Source organism: Pundamilia nyererei, unplaced genomic scaffold, assembly GCF_000239375.1.
Source record: "Pundamilia nyererei isolate P.nyererei 1_Seehausen unplaced genomic scaffold, PunNye1.0 scaffold00165, whole genome shotgun sequence".
Lineage (NCBI taxonomy): Eukaryota > Metazoa > Chordata > Actinopteri > Cichliformes > Cichlidae > Pundamilia > Pundamilia nyererei.
This window is the reverse complement of record NW_005187566.1, coordinates 1,317,110-1,338,791: the sequence shown is the minus strand read 5'-3', so window position 1 is coordinate 1,338,791 and position 21,682 is coordinate 1,317,110. Positions and strand designations below refer to the sequence as shown.

General features: G+C 40.6%; 2 protein-coding genes across 2 annotated transcripts in view; one reads left to right on the top strand and one right to left on the bottom strand.

The window, feature by feature from the left end:
• Positions 1 to 5,727: 5,727 nt before the first annotated feature.
• The window catches only part of nt5dc1 (5'-nucleotidase domain containing 1), a 76,472-nt gene continuing 60,517 nt past the window's right edge, over positions 5,728 to 21,682 (top strand). Inside the window, exons 1-6 of the mRNA XM_005745745.2 lie at positions 5,728 to 6,125; positions 7,298 to 7,389; positions 8,932 to 9,003; positions 9,093 to 9,202; positions 9,608 to 9,687; positions 9,787 to 9,868. Of these exons, the coding sequence (XP_005745802.1) occupies positions 6,033 to 6,125; positions 7,298 to 7,389; positions 8,932 to 9,003; positions 9,093 to 9,202; positions 9,608 to 9,687; positions 9,787 to 9,868 (529 nt within the window). The 5' untranslated portion in view covers positions 5,728 to 6,032. The remainder of the gene's footprint in view (positions 6,126 to 7,297; positions 7,390 to 8,931; positions 9,004 to 9,092; positions 9,203 to 9,607; positions 9,688 to 9,786; positions 9,869 to 21,682) is intronic.
• col10a1b (collagen, type X, alpha 1b) lies at positions 9,946 to 16,379 on the bottom strand. Its single transcript, XM_005745744.1, has 3 exons — positions 16,263 to 16,379; positions 15,811 to 15,943; positions 9,946 to 12,381 (listed from the first exon to the last, which is right to left on the bottom strand). Exons 2-3 carry the CDS (start codon positions 15,926 to 15,928, stop codon positions 10,529 to 10,531), a joined length of 1,971 nt encoding a protein of 656 aa, XP_005745801.1. The 5' UTR covers positions 15,929 to 15,943; positions 16,263 to 16,379; the 3' UTR covers positions 9,946 to 10,528.

The following is a 21,682-nucleotide window of genomic DNA, read 5'->3' as shown; positions in this document are numbered from 1 at the left end:
AAAATTCTAAGATCATACCAAATATTGACTTTAAAGTTCATTAGATTTCTACAGAATGTCATCAAATTAACAGACTAAAATATATCAAGCAACTACTCCTTACAGAACAAAATCTTACATCTTTTTCACCTCAGTTTTTTTCTTCCCACATTTGATCTCAGAGGTCAAAAATGTCTGATTTAAACTCACCCTCTTAACAGAAACCAGATAAAAGTATAATTTATACTAATGTGTTGTTGCAGATGATGTTTAGAATTAAATGAGTTTCTTTGCTTTGATGAGGGTCTCTGTACCTCGGCCTGTCACAGGTGGTGAGACTGTTTTCAAAGAACAGCAGCAGCAATGTTCAAGTGATTTTGAGCTGCTTCTGCTTTATGACAGGGTCAAATGTGGAAAATAAATAGTGTTGCTGTCTTACTTTGAAGATATTCCAGAAGGCTACCATTTGTCATGAGTTCTGTGATGATGTAGACGGGTCCTCCCTGCTGCAGACAACTGGACCAGCCTGGGGTGCCAAAGCTTCTTCATGAGCTGAGATTCTCTCAGGAAGTATTTAGGGTCTATTGTGCCTAGGAGAGATGTGCAGTGCTTTCTCAACACTGGCACTAAAACAGGCTCTCAGATGTTGAGAAAGCATGTTGATTTTTGATGTTATTTTTTTCAAGGATGCTGTGTGGCAGGCGGGAGGATGAGTCAGAAGATGGGACATAAAAACTCTTTATTACTTTGCACTTACAAAACAAAACACGGTTCTGGTCGGGAACAGATCATTTAAAAGGGCAAGGGAGAACTCAGACAACATACATACAAAAAAAAAATCCCCTCTTGCCCCTGCGGGCGGTTTATCCTTCAAGCTCGGGTCCTCTACCAGAGGCCTGGGAGCTGTTCGTAGGACTGCGCTCTGCTGGACAGAAATCTCCGATGTTGTTCCTGGGATCTGCTGGAGCCACACGGCTAGTTTGGGAGTCACCGCACCTAGTGTTTTGATTACCACTGGGACCAATGTTACCTTCACCCTCCACATTTTCTCAAGCTCTTCTCTGAGCCCTTGGTATTTCTCGAGCTTCTCGTGTTCCTTCTTTCTGATGTTGCTGTCATTGGAAACCGCTACATGTATCACTACGGCCGTCTTCCCCTGTTTGTCTACTACCACTATGTCCGGTTGGTTAGCCACCATCATTTTGTCCATCTGTATCTGGAAGTCCCACAGGATCTTAGCTCAGTCATTCTCCACCACCCTTGGGGGCGGCTCCCATTTTGACCTTGGGACTTCCAGGTTATACTGGGCACAGATGTTCCTGTGTACTATGCTTCCGCTTGTCCTTTTCAGGGTCGCAGGGGGCACTGGAGCCTATCCCAGCTGTCATAGGGCGAGAGGCGGTGTACACCCTGGACAGGTCACCAGTCTGTCGCAGGCAACAGTAACCAATAGGCTAAATAATAAGACAGAATACAGAGGCATAAAACAACGAGCTAGCGAAAACTCAGAAGACCCAAAAACTCATAATAGTACCTACCTTACCTTCCTGCATGGCTCACCCAGACGTGCACAGAGGCCATCAGCCTGTCTGGAGTAATGCCCGGAGTAATCCCCCCTACTGGGGTTGTTTTGGTACCTCATGACCTGAAGGACTTGCTGTGGCAAATGGAACTTTGAATTCTGCTGTCTACCAAGACATCCTGAAGGAGAATGTCTGCCCATCTGTTCATGACCTGTAGCTGAAGTGCAAAAGAAAAACAAAATGAAGTCTTTGAAGTGGCCTAGTCAAAGTCCTGACCTGAACCCAATTGAGATGCTGTGGCATGACCTGAAAAAGGTGGTTCATGTTTGAAAACCCTCTAATGTGGCTAAATTACAACAATTCTGGAAAGATGAGTTGGCCAAAATTCCTCCACAGAGCTGTAAAAGACTCATTGCCAGTTATTGCATATGCTTGATTGCAATTGTTGCTGCTAAAGGTTATCAGGTTTGTAAAACAAACCTGTTTTACAGACCTGTAGGTTTGGACCCCCCCCCCCCTCCCATAATGAACACCTTCATTTATAACCTGTATTTTGTGTTTACTTCTGTTATTTTATCTTATATTTAAATTTGTTTGATCTGTAACATTTAAGTGTGACCAACATACAAAAAAATGGGAAATCAGGAGGCAGGCAAACACTTCCTCACACCACTGTAGTAGCTCTTTTCCAGTTTTACTGACCATAAAATGTAAGCCATCAGTGTAAATGACCAGATGTTGCCAATGGCACCCCTTTCATGTGAGCATGCTCAAACCTAGACCAGGATGGCTAGTGAATAACCAGCTTCAAGTGACCATTTATCCTATCTCCTATTGTAAGGTGGAACCAAAGATCTCAAATTTGGACTCATCAGCCCAAAGCGCAGATTTCTACTGATCTAATGTCCATTCAGTCTTTCTTTTCCCAAACAAATCTCTTCTCCTTGGTGTTTTTTACCTATTCTTTGACAATAAAGGCCCGATTCACGCAGTCTCCTCTAAACAGTTGATGTAGAGATGTGTCTGCTACTGGAACTCTGTGTGGCATTTATCTGGGCTGTAATCTGAAGTGCTGTTAGCTTGCAATTTCTGAGGCTTATTAGCTAATCATAATAAGCTGTTAGCCAGTGAGCATGCACTGTTTTTACCCCTCAGCTGAATGAGGTATTGTCTACCTGTGGGGCAAGTGGGTGTGCGGCTCAGACACCCAACTTTATGAACAAGATAACTCAAGAATAAGTTGAAGTAAGATTTGAAAAATTTGAATTTGATTTGAAAAATCTTACTTCAGACCTCATTCACCTTGAGGTCTCTTAGGTTTCAGATGATACTTTTTCTGAAAATCTTGTCAACACGATAACACGAGAAAGATGTCAACTATGATTGATAAGATAGGTGTCTATACTAGGAGTCTGGTGGCACTGGCAGCTGCCAGTATTTTTAAAAAATAGTATGAGCAAGACTTCCAAAAAAGACTCGACTAGTTATTATCTGACTAAAGGTGAGTGGCTGAGTCCATAAACTCATCTGGAAAGTGTTTACAGAGGGCAAGGCACAAAACCACATTCTTGTAGACTTTTTTCAACCTGTTATTACCACTTTCTGGTGTCCTTGAGATAGAAGGCAAGTTTAAGGCATGTCCAAATTGGCTTTTGTTTTCAACCCAGGAAGCTACAGTACATCCATGTTTTATGCTGAGTGGGTGTGAAGTTTTTAACTAAAGGAGGCAAAGGTGGAACTTTTGGTGTTAATACTGTTGAAAATGAGTATCTAATCCGAAAGCAACTTTTAGCAAACCCGGGTTAGACATGACTTTTTTATCTTCCAGGAAAGCATTCTAGCTTGGAAGATTACCATAATGTGACCTATGACTAACACTGACTATTAGCACAATGACAAGGATGCAATGTTTACAAAAAGAATAAAAACCTCTGTGAACAAAATTATTTCCAGACATGAACACACTGACATGCAGTAACACATTCAAAGAGAATTTAAAATTACACTTAAATGATGACAAATGAACATATTTTGGAAATGGGCAGTATATGTGTCAAACCTAACTCCACTTGACTGGAAGATACCTTTTTCAGGACAGTGCTACTATGCGTCACTCTCAACCAACTGGTTGTCCTTGCTTCAAACATAGCAAGCATTCTTCTCACTGACTTCCTTACCAGAAAGCAACTATTATGAATCATGTTCACTTAGGAGCTCATTTTGCATTATATAACCAAGCTTTGATTAAAAATTTTTCTCTTTCTGAAACTACCCTTTTGGATTGGTCCCTTTGCGTGCGCAGATTTCCACCTGCATTCCAAAGGATGCATGTTAGGAAAGACTGGAGTTGTAAGAGTGAATGTTTGTCTGTCTCCTTGCCTTTCATCCCATGACAGCAGGGACATTATCTTTCCACACCACCTTAGGGTACATACTGATATTACACCAGCCTGGCCACTGTTCACCTTCAGATTAGATCTCTACAACATACTTCATAGATGTTTTGTTCATTAAGTCATTGCTGTTTCTTCACATTCCATTAATAGTTTTGGTTAATTTTGCAATGCTTAAATAATTTGCATATTTCATATTTTTATTTCCATAATGTTGTTATTGCATTTCTCCATGATGTGGGAATAATATGTAGTACTTTCTGTCTGTTATCTATACCACACTCACTGCATCTCTATAGAGGTGCTACTGCCAGACTTCCTGATGGAGTTCAGACACATATCTAAATAACTGGCCACCACAATTTGATTCTAACTGCTGACCTTTGTTTCCTCTTTTAACTGTAGAAATGGTGAAAGAGGTAAACATAGTTAAAACTGTTATTAAGGGCAATAAGGGCTGTTGAAATAAAAATGCTTTGGGACTCTGTTTGAAAAAGGTCAAATATAAAACATATACAAAATAGGAAAACATAAATCAAAACCAAATATGTTTCTCCAATACATTTAAAATTAATCTTATTGGACACATTACATGTCCTGTAAAATCCACGACACGTGGGGACGAAACTATAAAAGTGTGCTGTTGAAAAATGAAAGGATTTCTCTTGAGAACAAAATAAAAAGCTAAAGATTGAAAGACAGGTTACTGTAATGTTATTGCATGTGCATGTGTCATGGCCTAATGTGGTCCTACAGTAGTGCAAACTACAACAAAGGCGACTTCAGGTGATGTTTGGATGGTGGTAGCTGTGTAAGACAAATTGACCTTAAAATTAAGGTTGGGTTTGGGAGCGGTGGTTGTATCAGCACTGAGTAAAATAAGTCAACTACAGCCTGCTCTCATGTATGTTTTTTTTTCACATTCTCTTAAATTTGTAATGTACTTTTAACTTAAAACTATTTTTAAAGTCTATATTGTGTATACATTTATTTAACATGTGTGGTCTGACAGCTCCTTGGCATTGCCATTGTCCATCTTCTTAACTTCTTCAGTTCAGTTTAGCTATTAGAATCTGTCCCATCTGTCACAGGGTGGAAGGTGAAGTACCCTTTCACCCTGTGACAGGGTCGTTCTTATGACAAACAAGGAAATGTTCACAAAGAGGAAGAATAAATGGATAAACACATGATTTTAGACCACATGATTTAGATTCATGATTTGGCTATTCAAGATATCTGCCAACTGTGCTGCATTTGTTCATGTTCATAGACTTGAATTGTCCTTCTTTTTGTTTGTGTGTGTTTATTTCTGAAGCAGCAGAACTAGAAGTATGTTTTTGCATATATGCTGATTCTTCAGCAGATTCTTCATCATCTTTAAAGCTTTTTTTCTGGCAACCAGAAAGAACAGCTTTATGTTTTTATGAATGTTGTTTGTATTACTTTGTGTTTTCCAGATTTATTAATTCTTTGTTTTTTCATCTATTCGTGGTTTTAGTTTCTTTGTGTTCTGTGTATTTATGTCTTGATTTTCTACATTGTCTATTTTTTGATCCAGTTTTTTTTTGTATTTGTCTTTAACGCTGGCTATCAGGTTCAGTTGTCTGTAAGCATTTGCTGTTTTCTGTTTGTGTACATTGTATACATGATTAATTTAGTCTATTCTGTGTGACAAACCGTGCATTGTTGTGATCTCCCAGAGCCTCCAACTGGAGAGACTAATTATATCTGTACAAGTGCGGGTATATGTACGTGGTGGGATGCTGCAATCACTACTGCAGGCATTAGCCTTTGCGTGCCCTAGATGGACGACTTTTACCTAATTTACCCGATACCTATACACTGTGTATTACGGTTTCACACCCGGAAGCACTGCGTGCTGTCTTGTCTTCTTCTGGCACACAGGAGTTAAACTTCTGCCTCCATGTGGACAACTTATTGACATTAACCGTTCTGTGATCAGCCATTTGCGTTGAGGAAAAGCCGCGCTGGTGGGATTATTTTCGCGCAGGCAGAGCGCAGCGGCTGCAGAGCGCAGAGCCATCCTCGCCGTCACACGGTGACATTGACACACTCGGAGTGTTTGTGCTGCTGTGCCCAAGTTGGTGCTTCGGAGCGTCCCCCAGCCTCAGCAACAATGAGCGAATACTTCAGCCTTTCGGACTGCGACGTTATCGGCTTCGACCTGGACCACACGCTCTGCCGCTACCATCTGAAAGAGACCTCCAGGGTGAGTGTGCAGCGCGCGCGGCTAGCTTCACACGCACACAACCGTACGGTGGCCGCGAGGCGCTGGCTCGCAACACATCTGGAATAGAAACAACCCGTGGCTGGCCAGCGGGCTCAGCGGGCATCTGTGGCATTTTTCACTGGCATCAAGGCTCGCTGGTGAAAACGCTGGTGTGTGCTGTGGGAGGTTTGATGTGATGCTGCCGCTGCTGCAGTCACTCTGCGTGACTCACGGGGTGAACGTCGGCGGTGATGCTCACACATACATGTCTTTAAGTGTTTAAGTCCCCTCAGAGGCCTGCTGATAGCCAGCACATTTTCACACCCTTCTTCATCTGATGTCGTTAGAGTAAATATAACAACACTGCGGACTCGCGGGGTGTTGCTGGATCCCGTGACATCGTATGACAAATAAATAACTGCTGAATCCTTGTTTCCTGCAACTTACCAAGGCCTGGAGTTCATTTGTTTTCCATCAATGTCAGATACGCACAGTTCAATTCTTTACACATATCACACAATGGATATGTCAGTGATAAAGATGTCGTCCAGTTTTAATAGACTAGTGTTTATTATCTGTGAGTGAAAACTAACTTAATGCCGTGATGTGGATTTTTCCTTTGGTGTTCACAAAGCATCGTACAGATATGTGTAACATGAAAGGTTTAAATACTGACAAGCTTAGTACGTGAACTCTCCAGTTTATAGTTACCTTGGGGTCTTTAGAGTCTGTGAGCACTATAATCCATTGGTTCCCTTTGTGGACCCATACTTTGTGCAGCTGTTTCTATGCTTATGCTGACTCATGGAGGTCATATTCTATAATAAGTATTTCTGTAAATTAAAAAAAAAAAAAAACCTGAGCGGTTATGAGCAATAACTAGTTGTTCTTCATTATATCAGGGTCATAATAGGTCTTTTTTTGGCAATGAGTCTGTGTTAACTTGTTAAGAAAAGAAAAGCATGGTTTAGATATGAATAAATAAACCCCCAGTATAAATAAACCCCCAGTATAAAACATGTTGAAAAAATGCTAATAACCTTCACCAGAGAAGAATGAGGAAAGTCTTTAGTATAGCCTTAATTTGGAATATAAACCTGTATATTTTTGGCATTCTGTAGCACTCTCTGTACACTTCGGTGTGTGATGGTATGTGCTCTTTGTGTTTACAGCTTATCTACGAGAGCTTTGCCAGATATCTGGTGGAGCATAAAGGATATGACAAAGACCTGCTGAATCTAACTCCTGCTACCTGGGATTTCTGGTGAGTCAGCAGCAGCATCAGTTTTGTCGGCCTAAAGCAAAATGGGACAGAAACACGTGTAATGAATATCTGACGATCCCTCAGGTACTACATTCATCTGATATTAATGGCTAAAAAAGAAGCAACATCTTTGAAGAACAGAATGTTAACCTGCACTTCATCATTGATGAATGTATCTTTCCCTCTGCTGTGTTGACTGTTAGTAGGCCAGTACTAACCCATATCCAAGTAAAATCAATATTCGCATTCAGATGTCACTATCAGCACCCACCGAAGTGCAAGCATTCCTATTCACAGTTTTCATTTGTGTGAAGCCCTGAAGGGCAGAGTACCATTCAACCTTACTGAACATTTCATCAAACCATAGTGCAGACATATCAATTTGTTTCAAACCACAAATATTCTGCCTCTCATATGTACAAAACCAAAGAAGTGTGGACATACTGAAAGTTGTATTTTAATCACTTTTAATCAATCAAAGTCATTGCAGGAGCTCCACTTTGGTGGTTTTCTTTTAAGTATATCTTGAGTACTTTCACCAGGACAAAAGCATGAAAAAGAATGTCCCTTATATATTCTGTATAAAAAGTATGCAAAAGTTTTACATCTAAATGGGTCAAAATTTCCTCTTCAAAAGGGATGTCAGGACACAAAAGACAAGCTAATTCTTCAGCTAATTGGCTAATGCTAGCTGGATAAGGTAGTGATAGTGTTACAAAATTCATGTTGGTGTTTTCAGGTTGAAAAGATAATTAATAATGAATCAATTTGGAGTTGTTTTTGCACTTTTATGGCATCTACACCCTGATAACAGTCTTTAAGTTACAATAAAATGCAAGAAACTTTATTGTAATTTACCCACACATTATTTTTCTTTATCAGATTTACAAAGTTGTGCATGGACACAGTCTTGTTTAATAAATGTTAGTCGTCTTGTGTTTTTACACCTGTGGCTCATTCCCTCTCCCTTTATTAGCCATGGATGGATGTAAATTCACAATAGAAATGTGTGTTTAGCAATCTTAGATCTGATATCAGACAGCAAAAGAAAAACTACTCAAAGGAGAAAGAGTAATGGAGGCTATCAACTCTACATTTAGAACAAAAGGACCTGGCAGATGTAAAAAGGAAAAAAGTACATCAGTTCGCAGAAAGAAAACATCAGCTATTTATAGCACCCATTTATTAGGGTACAATTTGAAATGTGAAAGTGTTGCTGTTAAATGTTAAATATGGCTTCACCTTATTATTTTGCTCAAGTCCAAAGGTCTTGCCTTGCTTAAAAAAAAGAGTTGTAGGTATGGTCAGACGTACGCCTGGTGTTGCTATAGTTCTACAGCACATTTCCCATTTATGCAAGTTTTTGTGCATACACATTCTTTATCCATCTGGCTGTGGCGTATAAGCATTTTCCACTGAACACACGGTGAAACCAACAATTGGTAGGCTCAACAGATGGCAAACAATTGCTTGACCACTGATTTTGTACTTGTAAATCAAGTAACTGCAGATAGTTTTTCTAACAGAGACTTTTGTGTTCAGTTTTAAAGGGCTAGTGGTGGATCTGGAGGATGGAAACCTTGTAAAGCTAGCGGAAGATGGAACTGTCTTAAGGTATGAGTCTGCATCATGACAGTTTCAGCGTTCACAGAACTTCAAAGTGAGATGATAACTTTATCACGGTTTTTCTTCTGTTTGAATAGAGCGACACATGGAACCAGTGATCTCAGCACAGAAGAAATCATCAAACATTATGGCCCCAAAAGAGAGTGGAATCACTTTAATAGCCTCAGTACCTCCTTCACGAGATCTTGTATGATGTTTACATCCATCTGTATCAATCAGTAACTGTAAGCTGTTAGCTCCTGACCTCTTAATATCTCCCATATCACTAGAGACCTGTGGGTTGGTGATGTCTTCTCCTTTATATGGAAATTTCACCTATTTGGGATACCTTACTGAATAATAATCTTAAACTGAATAATAAGCTTACAGCAGATTGCATGTGAAAAACTTGATTTGAAAGGTAATATCTTTCACTGTAATGTTTTTGAAACTGTGCTTTTTTAATTTGTGGCTAAATTCAGGCGTAGTGGTTTGCCAGTGACTTGTTGGAGCTTAAGCAGTTGAGAAGCTAATGTATATTTTCTTTATATTTTTTCCCAGTTTTTTTTTTACATTTCATTCATTTGCTAATATTTTCTTTTGGTCTTTGCAGCAAAATACTACTTCTATGATAACTACTTTGATCTGCCTGGTGCCCTTCTCTGTGGACGAGTCGTTGACATGTTGCACAAGGTCATTTTTGTTTTTTTACTGTGAGATTTGTAATATTGGTTGGCATTTTCATGAAGAGAACACATACTGAAACTTAATTTATGTTTGTTTCTCAAACAGCGAGGAAATGAGGTGAATTCTGACTTTTGGAAAGACATGGTGGCTGCCATTGACCACAATTACAACACATCTGCGTTCAGAGGTAAGAATTTTATTACAAACCTGCATACATTTTAGATTTCTTATGAGAAGAACACAAATTAACACACATAGGTAATCTTTCGTTTTCAAATAAGAACTTTTATTCCATGTTTGGTCAGTGAGTGGTACATAACTTAACACATCCAAGGAGACATAGTTGTTTAGAAAAAATGGTTTGAATTTTTTTTATCTTACGTTCCTTTCCTGATCACAGTGCTTGTGAGAATGTGCTGATCTCTAATGACATATAGTACACATTTGCCTTCTTGTATGTCTTTTTATATGTATATTACAGGAAAATTCTTAAACAACAGACATTAATAAAACAAACACAAGTAAAAGACATGCTGTAAATGTTACAGGCAGTTGTAGAGCACCACTTAAAGTATCATGTATCTTATGTTGTTATGTTTCATGGATTTTAAAATTTCAAAGGCACACACAAAGTAAACTGGGGAAAGTGATCATTTTTAATCTGCAATCAATTTCTGAACAACTTCTTAGCAAATTGAAGACATTTAATGAGGCGGTTAAACCTTTAAAACTTGTAACCACATTTTTCTTTAATCTGCAATCCAAATTCTGAACTTTGTAAAGTGATATTTTTCTCTGAGTATTTAAATGTTTTATAAGGTTTTGAGGTTTATTTGGATTTGTGAAATCACGTTGAGGCAATCAAGAACCCAGAGAAACCGCAGTGAACATTATCGGCAGCAAATATGCCATTACTCTCCTCATCAGGGACCTGAATATAGACTCTGTCACCTGTATACAGCTGGAGAACAGCACTGCCTGCCATCTCATCCAGGAAGCCCTTGTTGTACTCATCATAGGTGAAAAGAACTGGCTCCTCATTTCTGTAGAGGGCCACCAAAGCATTGGCACCATTGACATGAAAGTGATAGCTGAAATAGTAGAGGCCTGAGACCTGGCAGGTGAATACGCCACTGTGAGGGTCATAATGGTTCTCGCCATTGTACAGAATCTGGTTAAACTGAATAGGGGTTCCCGCTGGGGGGTAGGCCGTGGTTAGCACAGCACTAAAAGCGGACATAGGAGCCTTAATCATCTGAGGCATCACAACCTCATGAGATTTGATTGGCATGCTCTTCTCATGGTGGTAGACCATTTCTCCTGGTGGACCAGGTGGTCCAGGAGGACCAGCAGGACCTGGGAGACCATCATGACCTCTGGAACCAGGAATTCCAGGAGGACCATGGGGACCAGGAATTCCCTTAGCTGTCAAGCCAGCTGGGCCAGGTGGACCTGGAAGACCTGGATGACCCTTGAATCCAGTGGGACCTGAAGGACCAGGAGGTCCAACGGGTCCCATTGGTCCAGGCAGTCCAGACTCACCACTTTTACCTGGTGCTCCTGGGGTGCCAGTGTGTCCCTTTGGCCCTTGGGCACCATTAATACCTGGGAGTCCTGGGGCACCTTGATGGCCTTGTGAACCCTTTGGACCTTGAGCACCATTATGACCTGGGATTCCCGATGGACCTACTGCTCCAGGGGTACCTGGTTTTCCAGTGAAACCTGGAGCTCCCTGTTCTCCTTTGGTTCCTCTTGGGCCCGGTGCACCTACCATGCCAATGTCACCTTTGGGCCCAACTGGGCCTGTCTCACCCTGAAATCCTCTTGCACCCTGTGGGCCAGCTGGACCCATGGGACCAGTAGCACCTGGCTGACCGGTAAATCCAGTTGGGCCTGGCTCTCCTTTTTGACCAGTAGTTCCTGGACTACCGGGGGCTCCTCTGCTACCTGGAATTCCAGGTTCACCTGTTTTGCCAACACCTGGCATGCCAGGTGAGCCTGGTTGACCAGCAGGACCCTGTGGACCTTTTACTCCCATTGGTCCAGGCATACCTGGGGTGCCATTCTGACCGGGTTTTCCTGGTGCTCCTGTGCCTGGTTGCCCAGTATGACCCTTTGGCCCTTGCACACCCATTGGTCCAGGTGAACCATCTCTTCCAGGCTCACCAGGCTTGCCAGGTTCTCCAGGATAACCGGTGGCACCAGGTTTACCAATTCCAGGTTTTCCAGGCATTCCAGATGGGCCCATTGGCCCAACAGGCCCTGCTGGTCCTTGAACGCCAGGAACTCCAATGCCTCTCTCTCCTTTGGGTCCATGAAGACCAGGAATTCCAGGATGTCCCTTTAAACCAGGCTCTCCTCTTGGACCCATTGCTCCAGAGATCCCAGCTGGTCCAGGTTTTCCAACAGAAGAAAGTCCAGCAGGTCCAGGAGATCCAGGGGTACCAGGTGCACCTCTGTGACCCATTGGTCCAGTTGCGCCAGGCTGACCTCTTTCTCCAGGCTTTCCAGGGGCGCCTGGTTTTCCAGGGCTACCTGAGACACCAGGTTTACCTGCTTGAGTGAAACCAGGTGGTCCGGGTGGTCCAGGTGGGCCTTGTGGTCCAGTGTGTCCCACACCACTCTTTCCAGGAGGTCCAGGAGGTCCCATTGGTCCTGGCTCACCTGGAGGACCTTGAGGGCCTGGCTGGCCTTCAACAGCTAGGGATTACAAAAACCCACAAAAAAAGTAATTAATCAGTTGATAGAATGTATATGTCAAAATGTTATTATGCCTCCGTTTTTTCTGGTTTTAGCGTTTGGTCAGCTCTATCTTTATCTTTGAATTTAGTAAATGTATTGATGAACTGAAATTGAATTTATATGTTGAGATAGTGGCTTCATAAGAGAGCATCTTGTGTCCATTTATTGTACAGCCTTTTATGACCCTTGAATAACCCTGACATCTGATATCTTCTCCATAAGATCACAATCTGACTTGAAACACTGATCCCTGTAAATTGTGGAGTGGGTTTTTCACAGCATGATCTTCACAGCACAGTAATCTGTGGTGTTGCTCCCACACAGTTTATGCTTGCTGGTATAAGACCCAGTTGTACCCTCTCCTATGAACAGCAGCTGTATATGTCCACCCAATACTGCACCCATCCTTTTCCTGTACTGCCCATGCTAGTAAATGTGTAGTTAGTGGCATCAAATCAACATCATCTTAATGCATTTCGTGCCATTTAACCCCTTAGCAGTCCTACAAATTTACAATTAGTCCCCTAAACCATCCAATGTACCGTGGGCGGTACGTCCGACTGCTAACAGGATAAAGTACAATACAAGTACAAGTAATGGCTAAAGTGGGATGAATATGTGTGCTAAACTGGTGTATAATGCCAGTTTGTAGTGGAAGTTAGTGTTCACTAAATTTACAGCTATAATATAGGTGTAGTTAAGCATAGTTCCTTTTCTCCAACAATACAAACTATTTATAGCTTTACTCCAATTTAACAGTAGATAGGGAGCATCATGGACAAAGTTGGCAGTTTGTTCTTCAAACCTAAGGTAACACATATAACTTCCAGACAGTCTAGTTGTGTTGTCTCTTGACCTCTTAACATCAAACAGGTTGCTAGCAGACTGGTTTGGATTAGGATTAGGTTCACATATACCATGTATCAGGAGTTTTTGTCTTTTTTGAAATATGCAAATAGAAATCGTTAAAAAATGGGGGGTTAACTGCAGGATCAAAATGCATGTAAGAGATTTGATTTGAAAGGCAACATTTTTTAGTTTCTGAAAATATGCCCGTTTGGTGAAAATCAACCCTAACCTCAAGTCTTTTGCAGACGACATGGCTGAGATTAAGAGATTACATTTGTTGTTCATGCATTGGAATTTTTACTGATGACTTAAACTTACATGTATTATTTTTCAGTTTGGTAGTATCTTAAAGTTAATTTAATACTTTTAGTGAAAGTAAAGTAAAGGACACAGTTTCCAGAGCTGTCTACCTTTAAGTATCTTTATAAATAATATAATTGTCATTTTCATTTCTACTGTAAAAATGAAAACCTGAGCACTCTGAGCTTTAATATTAACAAGACAAATCATTTATATAAATGCTGTAGCTTTTCATCATAACTCTGGATGCATCCTTGTCAAATGAAGACCTGTCAGAGAAACAAATCAAATGGTGCTGGCCTCTCTTTTGAGATGGTGTTTTGAGAAAAAAAAGTTCTCTGAGAGGGCTATCATTTTCCTGTCACATAAAGGCTGTGCTTGAAACCTCACAGGAGATGTTTGTCCAGAAGTGGGAATTTTTGGCAGCCAAGAAAACCACAAAATGAAGGTGATGATACTGGCCTCGGTAGCTAACCCCTGATCTGAACTGCGTGTTGCCTGTAAACACTGTGCATGGTTAGGCTCACATTCCATGTAGTGTCATTATCCACGCTCAGTTTGGCTGCTTCAGTAAATACCCCCTCAGTCTGACTCTTGATTCTGTCTTTTATATTAGAAAGACTGTTTCCATTCTTTCAGCTGAGTGAAGGTCCATTAAATTTGCTGTGGTTTGTTTGGGAGATTTACTGTTTGAACTTATGAGAGCATTTCTCCGCAGCCTGTATAGGTTTTTTTGCCCTTGTAATTGTATGGTGTGATTTTAATACCACAAGGCAGTTTGCGAGGGCGTGCCTGCAACGTGGTCACAGCATCTGTTTTGGAGATTTGTCAAATTTGAGCTTGCATTGTTGACTTTGAAATCTAGATTTACGTAAAGGCACACAAGTCAAACCACATCAGAGCAAAGCAGCAGAAATAAGTCCTTCTGAAAGTTTGACTCTTTGTTTTGTTGGGGTATAAAATTTAGTTTTAGGCATCATCTTGGTTGCTGTGTCATAACTACTGCTTTGTTTTTTATGACACATGCAGTATACACAGCTTTCCTCTTTAAACTTAATTTATCCAGAGCACAAGTGCTTGCTTACAGCCTTACCCCACCTTTCAGTTATATACAGCGGTACACAGCAGTTTACTTGGCCTGCTTGATAGCACTTAATTAAGGAGGGTGGCACTTTCCATATGTATATGAGTCAGGAGTTTGCCAGGATATGTGACATTCGTAGCGATGATAATTATGATGAGGATAATGACGTGTAGCTTGTTGAAAGATTGTCTTCAACCTATGTAAAAGGCTGCTGTGTTTGCAGGGTTCATGCAGGTTATCAGATCAGTGGTGACAGCTCAAACGGCAATTTTTGTCGTGAGGTGGTGACTTGAAAACCTTGCTTTGAGTTTCCTTTTTCAACCTCTTAATGTCCAGCAGGTTGCTGGCAACCAGTTTATCGTAAGGGACGGAGTTAGGCTTAGGTTCACATCTCCTCCCTTTATATGGAATATTCAGGCTAGCATACCCAAACTGGAATCTTGTAACAGTATGAGGCAAAAATGTCTGTAAAAGGCAAAATCTTCAAGTTTTTAAAGCTATGCTTATTTAGTATGTGGCTAGAACCCTACATGGTTTGCAAGCAACCCAGTGAATATTATAAGTTTTATTAAAAATTACTACTATTTTATTTTGGTCAAGTTTTTAAACCTTTATACCTTTTGTAACTTAATGTCCACCAGGTCAGTGCTGACCTTTGTAGAGTTTGGTGAACTGTACGCTTAAAATAAATGTATGCCCAATGCAGGATCTTGTAGTTTCTGACAGTATGTGGCTAAAATGAAACCTGACCATGACCATGACCCTGGTCTTCAGTGACCTGGTGGGCATTAAAGATGGTTGTATTGGAATGATATCGCTTAATTCATCTTATTCATCATTTGTACTGTTTCCCTCATTTTTCCAGCAATAGAGCAGGTTACAAAATATGACAAGTGTCATCTATTCCTTTTTAGCACTTTCATTTGGTTTTAACTGCTCAACAAAAATGTGATGGATTATGAAATTGATGGAGTCTAAAAGAGGTGTGCGTTCCAGCCTGCAGTCATTTGAACACTGGGCTTGTCTGGAGTTAACATACTAAAAGAAATAGATGCACTTTTTGCATGTTTTTTAAGGCATGTTTTCTATTCTGGCTCCTCCTTGATTTGTTATTGGGATTTTTATGAAAATAAAACACACACAATAAAACTCACCATGACTCTTGACAGGGTAGGGAGTCTTGCTCACTTTTGGGACATGATAATACCTCTCAGGCGTTGCCTCAGCTAATGCTAGGAGGACGAGGAGGAGGCTTGTTACCCTCAGGTCCATCTTGTGACGCTAAACCTGCAAAGACAAAAAAGAAAATCACTTTTATGAGAAAAAGCATCTTCACATACAATCAGTGCAAGTGGAGGAGATGGCCAAAAATTTAACTGGCTTGTCCTTTAAAAAAAAAAAAAAAAATCATACATCTATTGATTCACTGCTAGAGGAATATTTTGTTGGATCGGCACTCTCAGGTGCAATCTCTCTCCTGGTGTAAACCCAGCTGCAGCACATGGCTCATTACAGTCAGCACTCTGACCCACCTCTCAGTCAGAGCCAGGCTCCAGCTGGGAATCCCCTGATACATTCCCCTGAAATCAGGCAAAAGCCACCTTACCGGGAAGGTTTAGGCCTCTGGAGAAACAGTGGGGAACTTGGGAGGCTGCTGTCCCGGCGTGGTGCTCGTATATCCTTAGTTGTGGAGTCTCTCTTGACTGAGCGGCTGCTGCTGCTTCCCAGGGCACTGGGCTCAAGGTATTTATACTGGTCTTTAGCAGCGTGGAGGATCTGCCTGCTGGAAGTTCCTCCCTTATTCTGATGTCATCTTTAATGATGGTGCCATGTCACTTGTCACTCTAGGGTGATTTTCTCTCTCTCTCTGTCTCCTCACTCCTTCTGCTTCTCTCTGTCTGTGCAGAGCAGCAGCAGTCAGGGGATTCCTAGCAGACTTTCTATGGGTGACATGTCCCAGTGAGGGTGATCTGTGAACATAACACCTTTAACAGCTCTTTTGACTGGCACTCTTGTGACAGATGTCTGCGTTAGTGTCCCTGTTTAGCATTTTTAATTGCACAAACATAGGTGTTTTCTTAAAGTCTAAAAACATCAAGTTATTTACAAAGTGGGTTGTGACGGGATGTTTTTTCTGGAAAAGTAAAGACTGCAAGTCTGACAATATTTTCCTCCAGTCGGAAGGCTCTGTACTGGTCAGGCTGTGGTGTGCTATACGGAGCAGACAGCTATTTTCAGTCACATTGGGTTAAATGTGAATTTGCACCCATCTTTTAATGGGTGCTGGAAACTTTCCCTTTCTCATGTGTAATTTTCAGCAGACTGTGTGTATTCTTCTAAACGCATTTCCAAACTCAGCAGTCTGACCTTTCATTTGTGTTCAGGTTTATATTTCTCAGAGTAAAAACATGTCATGATGCTGGCATGTTTATGTCTGTATATTGTCTGTGTAATTTTTGCAAACCAGTCTGTGGTTTTTGAGGCTGAGATCCACAGTGCAGCTTTGAAACACCAGGAGGCAGAAGTGAGGTTTTTTTTTCTAAGATGCTCACCTGCTTCGTCCTGTGAGAAGCCTCCTGTTTGCGCTTCAGGCTCAGGGAGCTGGGTGCTGCTCTACCAGTGCAGCTGGAGGATAGCTGGAGTGAAGTTATTGTTAGTGTGGGATTTTTTTTTTTTTTAATGGCAGTCTGTGTTACAGAGAAAAAAAACCTAAATTGTGTAATTGGACAATGATCTAAAGCTACATATCTGAAAAAGGCATTCTGCTTTAGTTTTAATGTTTAACAACAGTCATTTACTAATCATTTAAGATCAATGTTTAGACAAAAATAATAAAAACATATTAAAACCTTCTTTCAAAATAAATGATCACTTTGCTGTCTGCAACACATTTTTAAAAAGTTGTGAAAGAGGCAGCAATAATAGACTAGGACAGTTATCTAATATCAAGCAAAAAAATAAACAGTAATTAGGAAAAAAAAAAGAGCATCCCAGAGAAACTGAATCCCTCAGAAGTAAAGATGAGAATGAAACACTTTTTGGGCAAATAGTTTCATAGAGTAGTAGATTTTAAGAGAATTCTGGGATTTTAGCATTTATAATACATAATAGAAAACAATCCCTTTATGCAACAGATAGGGCTGAAAACCAATACTGCATGATGGTGATGATTATATAAGTCTTTATTGTCAACATGTTTGAAGAAAACATGGTCAAGGCCCTTTTTCCTTCCTGTACTGTACCTTGAAAAACCATATTTTTTGCGCTTTTTAAAGTGGGGGATGTTTATACATTGCTTCAGGGTTAGAGTAGGTTGTAGGGAGTTGTGATCTTTGGGTCTTTAGACAGCACTACATCATTCTGGAAATCACAACACGGGCACAGGACCACTCCAGAAACCACTGAACAATGAATTAGAGCCAAGTTTATTTAAGATGGATTGACAAGAAGTGGTGTGTGCTGATAATCAAACCCGCTTATTATCAGCACCAAGTTAAAATAGCAGGACAATGCCAAACTCCCCTGCCAGCAGTCTAGACCTGCTACCCTCGGAAAGTGTTATGAAATGGAAGCTTGAATAAGAAAACATGTGCCATTCAAGACTGTAGCAGTTGTAGCAATTGGACTCTTCACTTCCACAATGCTTATGCTACAGTCATAGTAGGCAAAACAGTGACCAGAGGTTGTGGTGCAAACAAAATTATTGCAACCATGTGCAGTGAACTTGTGATTTCAATGCTTTTGGTTCCTTCAACAATGGGGACCAGATTGGTGTTCACTTGCAGTCATCAAGTCAGCAAGTTTCATGCATCTAAATGGTGATAAAATGGCCAGAAGTCAGAATCAGTCCGCTGTCTGTTAAATTGCCAATGATTGGGTCAAGAAACTCAAAAATTCCTGCTCCAGTAACATGGTTGTTGTAGAATGGCAATTTAACTAAAAGATGACCAAGAGCTTAGCAAACACTGTTTTTTTTTCTGACTAACTTCTTTTTTTCTCTCATCTGTACTTTGGTGTGACCAGGCAAGTAAAGGTGTAGTGAAATGGAGCATTTGGTATTAAATTCTTAAGGAAGGAGGAAGGTTTAACATTCTTTACAAAAAGTCCAACCAGACGGAATTGATGCTGCAGCCACTGGACGAACTTCCCAGGTGGAAGGAGTTATCATTTTCTGACTCCTGTCCCATTAAATGTACTAAAGGCCATCACTTTAATACTTTAATGTTACAGAGTTACAGGCGTTTCCATTCGTGACCCATGCATGTGGACTGCTTGTTTTTTGTAATTGTCCTATGATCCTCACTGACATGCAGATCATTTACTTTCAGTCACATTTATCCCTCTGTTTCATGCTCTTTTGTTACTTAAATGTGAAGAATCATCTGCGACTGTGCTCCTGGAATTTGTTTGAAAAAGTACAGAACTTTCAAACAATACTTGTTAGATGGGTGGCTGTAGCTCAGGAGGTAGAGCAGGTCACCTACTGATCGGAAGGTTGGAGGTTCAATCCCAGGCTCCTCCAGTCTGCATGCCAAGTATCCTTGGGCAAGATACTAACCCCCAAGTTGCTCTCCGATGCATCCATCGGAGTATGAATGTGTGTGAGTGTAGTTAGAAAGCACTCAGTATAGAGGTAGTGCTTGTGAGAATGGGTGTGACTGGGTGAATGTGGCGTGTTGTATGAGCTCTTTGAGTACTCTGGGAGAGTAGAAAAGCGCTATATAAGAATCAGTCCATTTACCATTTAGATGACTGAGAGGACCATCTATCTTTTATCACACTTGTAGCTGTGGCCAGTAGGTTCTCATATGACGTCAGTTGGCTAGAACAAGCTTTGGTTTGGCTACAAGTTAATAGCTTGAAGCCAAGCAAGCAGTTGTAATTTATCTAGGAGTTGCCATACTGAGATTGGGGATGGGCATTTAAAGCAAAAAATACTATTTGATGTTCACAGAGAACTATTCGGACTAATTCCATCTTTAACTGTAGGAGATGCTCTAATGGGTGTCACCACTGGTTTTGTAGCTTAACCAAAGGTCAAGACCGTGGCCATGGTTAACTCTGGCTCCACCCTTCCTGGTAAGATTGAGTCTCATTAGGCTCCACTCGCAGCCCATGTGATATTTATACATTCAGTGAGTAGTTTTTTTTAAATTGGTTTTTCTGTTTCTCTTTCTGCCTCACATGACATTTTTTTACACATGTCAAGTAGAATAAATGCAAAATTCAGTAAGCAAAAAAAAAAAAGAAATCAATGAAATTAACAAAATCAAATTAATGAAATAAGAATAAATAATTGTATTATCAATAAACATCATGAATTGTATCTAAAAGTGGTTGTGAAGTAATCCTGATGATAGCCTGACATGGTTGAGGTTGACAACCAGTACAACTCTGACTCATGACTTATCCAAGTAATGCTTTCTGCAGCTTAAACTGTGTTAACTTCCTGATCTTCATCAGCTTACATCTGCTGTACATAAGAATCGTGAATGGCCTGGGACTGTGTAATATATCTGTGGTTTTAGAAAAGCCTTTCCTCCGCTTTCACCGTATCATTTACCCTGCCAGCCACAGATGAGCATTCAGCGAGCCATGGGCATCTTCGGTAAACTCTTCGAATGAAATGACAGAGTAGCGTGGGAGGTGGAGTCGACATTTAACAAGTTTCTAAGCTGCAGATACGCCATTCCATCTCACCATGAAAGTGGCAGTGACCGCAGTGAGGCATGGCTCCTTTTTTATTTCAATTGGATTACTTTTTTCCATTTTGGTGTGTCAGAATTAATGCCTCCCTATCTAAATCTGGCCGCTGTGAGGTTTATTGTAAACGGCTACTTAGATTCACAGCCTGTATTTGGGCGAGTTTGTGCTGTGTATGGCAAAAAGCAGTCATAAAGCAAAAACATGTAATTAGGAGGGGAGATGAGCTCGATAAGAATTCGTCTTCAGTGTTTTCAGACACCTTGTGATGGCAGGCTGGGTTGCACTTGTGGGAAGGGTCTGCTGTAAACGTTGTTTTGCCCCTCCAAACATTAACACGCTGCCGCTTCATTCCAGACATGACTTAATTCTTCTTCAATGGCTTTAATTAACTCTAACAGAGTTTGTCCCCCCACTATACTCAGCCTCTGTTTTCCACATTAACTTGAAACATGTTTATGATTAAGTCACATTTGTGTTTTCTGTGATTCTGAAAAAATGTACTCTGCACCTCAGCTGCGAGGAACGCTCACACGTTTTGTTGTCCTTTTTCCAGTTTGTGTTGTCTTTTTTTAAATCCCATTGTGTGTTTTTCTATAGTTGAATGCATTTTCCCCCAGATTTAGCCCAGGAATAAACAGTATGTTGGACAGTATCAAACCGGCAAATTAAAATCCAAATCCAATTCAAAAATTGGATGTGTTGTTAAATGACTACTGAATTGTAATTTGTATCTTTGGACAGAAAGTCCAGTGTGGTGTGTCTCGGTGTGTCTGTAACTGTTGGATGTAAAAAAAAGAAAGAAAAAAAAGGACAGTCAGTGGTATTTGCATAAACTAGTAACGCACACATAAATGCACTCGGCAAAACTACACAAAAAAAGGAAATGTACATGGGATACAACGTTAAGAACAAAAACAACCAAAATGTATGAATTTTGGTGCCAACAAAATCTGATAGCTCAGTGTCATTGTCTCTGGCGATTAGGCAGGGGTAAAAATATTTGAATTTTTTAGTAACTGCGTCCAGGTAATTTAAAATACCCATAATGCCATAATGGCTCAGTCACACGGTCCCCAACCTTTTTTGCGCCACGGACCAGTTTATGCCCAACAATATTTTCACGGACCGGCCTTTAAGGTGTCGCGGATAAATACAACAAAATAAAACTAGTACCAGTACCAAAAAAAAGAAGATTTATTCATAATACACGTGAAAAGACCCAGGAAAACCGAGTTAACGATAAAAACGATAACAAAATAACGCTGAAAACCGATAAAAACTCTGAAAACCATACATTTCATACCTGAGCCTCAACTCTCG